This window comes from Lactuca sativa, chromosome 7, assembly GCF_002870075.4.
Source record: "Lactuca sativa cultivar Salinas chromosome 7, Lsat_Salinas_v11, whole genome shotgun sequence".
In the NCBI taxonomy this organism is placed as follows: Eukaryota; Viridiplantae; Streptophyta; class Magnoliopsida; order Asterales; family Asteraceae; genus Lactuca; species Lactuca sativa.
The window spans coordinates 183,257,898-183,261,504 of record NC_056629.2 but is presented as its reverse complement, the minus strand read 5'-3'; the positions used below and the strand labels follow the sequence as shown (position 1 = coordinate 183,261,504).

General features: G+C 36.7%; 1 protein-coding gene across 3 annotated transcripts; it reads left to right on the top strand.

Annotated features, from left to right (window-relative positions):
* Positions 1 to 760: 760 nt before the first annotated feature.
* LOC111914052 (protein FLX-like 1) lies at positions 761 to 2,819 on the top strand. 3 transcript variants are annotated; one of them, XM_023909808.3, is made up of 5 exons: positions 761 to 917; positions 1,374 to 2,047; positions 2,142 to 2,317; positions 2,397 to 2,473; positions 2,567 to 2,819. In XM_023909808.3, the coding sequence occupies exons 2-5, from the start codon at positions 1,449 to 1,451 to the stop codon at positions 2,651 to 2,653; spliced, it is 939 nt and encodes a 312-aa protein (XP_023765576.1). In that variant the 5' UTR covers positions 761 to 917; positions 1,374 to 1,448; the 3' UTR covers positions 2,654 to 2,819. The 3 variants fall into 3 exon arrangements, with proteins under 3 accessions (XP_023765576.1, XP_023765564.1, XP_023765570.1); XM_023909802.2 differs by having other exon boundaries at positions 762 to 917; positions 2,561 to 2,819; XM_023909796.2 differs by having other exon boundaries at positions 2,397 to 2,819.
* The last annotated feature ends 788 nt before the right edge of the window (positions 2,820 to 3,607 follow it).

The window sequence follows — 3,607 nt, the reverse complement described above, 5'->3', positions numbered from 1 at the left end:
AAAGCTTTTCAATGTTGAAGAAATCATTAAGTAATGTGAAGCAATGATAGGGGTTTACTAAGAACATGACGTTTCCAAAGTTTAGATTAGGTTTCCACTGGAGAGAGGTTCTGCAGATATTGGGGACTTAATGAATGGTTTATCCTTAATTGAGAATTATGTTCTTTGATTTCCTAAAGAATCTTTCTTAAAAAGCGAAATAAGAAGCAAATAATCGAGCTTCCTCTCGTTAGGACCAACGACGAACCCTCCGATATGAGTATGAATTTAGGGTTTCTTGTTTTTGTGGAAACCCATGGCCATCGACGATCTCTGCAACATAAGTAGAAGGGATGTGTGGAAAAAAAAGGGCAATATGGAGATGAGAGTTTTTTACTAAAGAGGAACTTATATGTTGTATTAGCTTGTAATAATTATCTGAGTTGTTTGGAGAGGCATGAATGACTGGGTGATTAGCAACTTATGTGTTGTATTAGCTTGTAATAATTATCTGAGTTGTTTCCATGCACAAATTTTGTTATTGTTTTGTATATCAATAGTTTCACATCATCATTGATGCCGATAAATATGTTAAATTCGATTAAATGGTTTGATTGACATATTATTAATTATTAATGAGTTAAATGGTCTATTCCATAAAAAATTAACCTTAATAACCAAATCGAAGTTGATTATGCTACAGTAATGTTTTTCCGCTATAATGTTATTTTTCCAAATTTTAAACATCGATAGATTAGAAAACGGATCTACTCCAATGTCCACTAAGATCATTTGGATTGTGTTGACCGAACCCGTCGGGTTTAGATTCGGGTTTCAAAATACCGACAACCTCATCACGCTGCTGCTAACGTACTCGTCTCTCTCTCCATTGAAGACGGGAGACTCGAAGCTATTCATCTAGTCTCCATAGGGCTCAGGTTAGCGTCTTCAATTTATCGTCTATTAGATTCTCTAGGGTTTTCTTCCTCTTAGCATTTTCCTATTTTTTCTTTCGACGCATGCCAAATAATCACCGGTTCTTGTTAACTAGGTCTTATAAAAGATGTATATGACGTTTCTACTTGCTTAAATTCATGATCGTCGTTCCTCTAATAGTATTTTCTCTCGGAGTCCTCTGTTGATTGACGAGTATAATTCATCAGGGGTTATCATTAGTATCAAATATCGTGATCTCTATAATCGACAGTTTTATAGTCGTGTTGAGTCTTAGGAATTCTAACGAGATTGGCAAAAGTTTCCTGGATGATATTGATATTCAACTATCTAACAGACTTGAAGTTTATGTGTTTGCATGAGCTTATATTAGACTAACTGCAGTGCTACCATAGATTCTCCTAATTAGTTGCTTATTTTCCCTCTCTTTATTTCTTTAGGTCTGTTTGTACACTAGATTTTACATACTCTCCAAGAAGTTACGCTCTTTCATTTGTTGAGTTTCTTTGAGAGAGATGTCTGGGAGGAATCGTGGACCTCCACTTCCAATGAAAGGCCCATCTCATGCTGGATTGGCACCCATTCACGAGCCTCCATATGGAAGGAATCTAGGTCCAATGCCTCATCCTGCATTGCTTGAGGAGATGAGGGAAGCTCAATTTGGAATGGGTCCCAGACAACTCCCTCCTCACCCTGCTATCATTGAGGAGCGATTAGCAGCTCAACATCAGGACATTCAAGGGCTTTTGGTTGATAATCAGAGGTTAGCTGCAACCCATGTTGCACTCAAGCAAGAACTTGAAGCTGCACAACATGAGCTTCAACAAACAGACCGTTTTGCTCGCAATTTCCTCATGGAGAAAGATATGCAGATGAGAGAGTTGTATGAGAAGTCAGCAAAAATGGAACACGATCTTCATGGAGTAGAAGCTATGCGTGCTGAGCTTATGCAATTACATGCTGACATCAATGAGCTGACTTCTACACGCCAAAAACTTACTAGTCAAGTTCAGGGTATGACTCAAGATCTTGCTAGAGCTACTGCTGACTTGCAGCAAGTCCCAGGACTGAAGTCAGAAATTGATGGGCTTAGACAAGAATTACAACATGCAAGGTGACTTCATCATTCATGTCCATGTGACCATGTCCCTATACACATGTTACATTGCATATGGATGTTGTAATCAAATGATATTTCCTTCTTGAAGGGCTGCAATTGAACATGAGAAGAAGGGGCATGCAGAGAACTATGAACATGGTCAAGTGATGGAGAAGAATTTACTCTCTATGGCTCGTGAGCTTGAAAAATTGCGTGCTGAGATGGCTAATGCTGAAAAGCGGGCCCGTGCTGCTGCAGCTGTAGCTGTAGCCAATCAAAATCCAGGTAGGCCGTTACTCCTTGTTGATGATTCTTTTAGGAAGTTATCAAAGTGATTGACTTCTTGGGTGTTCTTCATACACAGGATATAACCCAAATTATGTCAATACTGAAGCTAACTATTCAGGGAATCCTTTCCCTGCAAGTTATTCCATGAATCCTGTAAGTTATCTCATTTTCTTAGTTTCTTTCTTAGGGATTATTTCTTTCTGGGGCTCAATTTTTTTTATCAATGTTACAAATAATCAGTTGCAGCCTGGAGCAGAAGGTTACCCTCAGTATGGGCCTGGGCCTGGATCTTGGGGATCATATGATATGCAAAGGGCTCAAGGACACAGATAGAGTGATAGACTATCTCATGCTAAGATGTGGACTCTTATGGTACTTTGAATTGAAGTGTACGTTTGTTTAAAATGTTATCTTATATAAGACCTTTATTAAGATTATTATGCATGCTATTTTGGATATTGTTGTTCTACAGCAAATGCTAGCAGTTAATTTGAACTCAGAGTTGGCTTTTTATATGTTATATTATGATTTATGAATCATCTTCCTTGACTTTACTAAGGTTTTTAAATCTTTTACCTATGACTTATTAAGGTTTTCCAGCATGTGTATCTGTTAAGTATGGTCTGAAACCAACAAATGCTTTTGGAAATACAAAATGGTGTTGGTGATTCTTGATTATGATGTTATAGGATGAGTGTATGATGTCTCTGTGTTATCTTAGGGGAACTAGTGTTTGCTAAGTTGATTGATATACATTCACAATTGCATCAGACTTTGTAAATTCATTTACCCATAAATCCCTTAAAGATCTGTATATTTCAGTAAACTTGAACTAGTGTTGCTAAGTAACTATACATTTGGTAATGAGACTCTGTTATCTGTTGGATTTGAGGGCTATTTGGTTACTATTTTCCTGTTTTTACATGTTTAGATCATGTGAAAACTGTATGCAAAAGATTGAAGTCTCTACATCAGTTCAATCATGTGTAGGAGTGATAGAGGTAAAATTTTTGTAAACTACCTTTGAAAATTAAGCCTTGAGGAATTTTTTATAGCCAACTTGAAGTTTTTACTAATACGCAGGGAAGTTAAAAATGTTGTTGAAGTTTAATAAAACAAATTTCATTTTATTAGCTGCAACTACACAACTTATTAGCATATAATGATCAGCTAGAGTTGTGATCTTGAGTTTGTGGATGTGGAGTTATTATAAAAATATCACCTTTTATGCTTTTTGTTTATAATACACTCTGTCCCTTTTGGACCTGTGAAAACTACAACAATTTC

Excerpts from the sequence above, each read along its gene's own strand:
- LOC111914052 (XM_023909796.2), top strand. The coding sequence starts at position 1,449 with ATGTCTGGGAGGAATCGTGGACCTCCACTTCCAATGAAAGGCCCATCT. Across the intron at positions 2,048-2,141 it reads CAAGAATTACAACATGCAAG|GGCTGCAATTGAACATGAGA; the intron begins GTGACTTCATCA and ends TCCTTCTTGAAG. Across the intron at positions 2,318-2,396 it reads TGTAGCCAATCAAAATCCAG|GATATAACCCAAATTATGTC; the intron begins GTAGGCCGTTAC and ends CTTCATACACAG.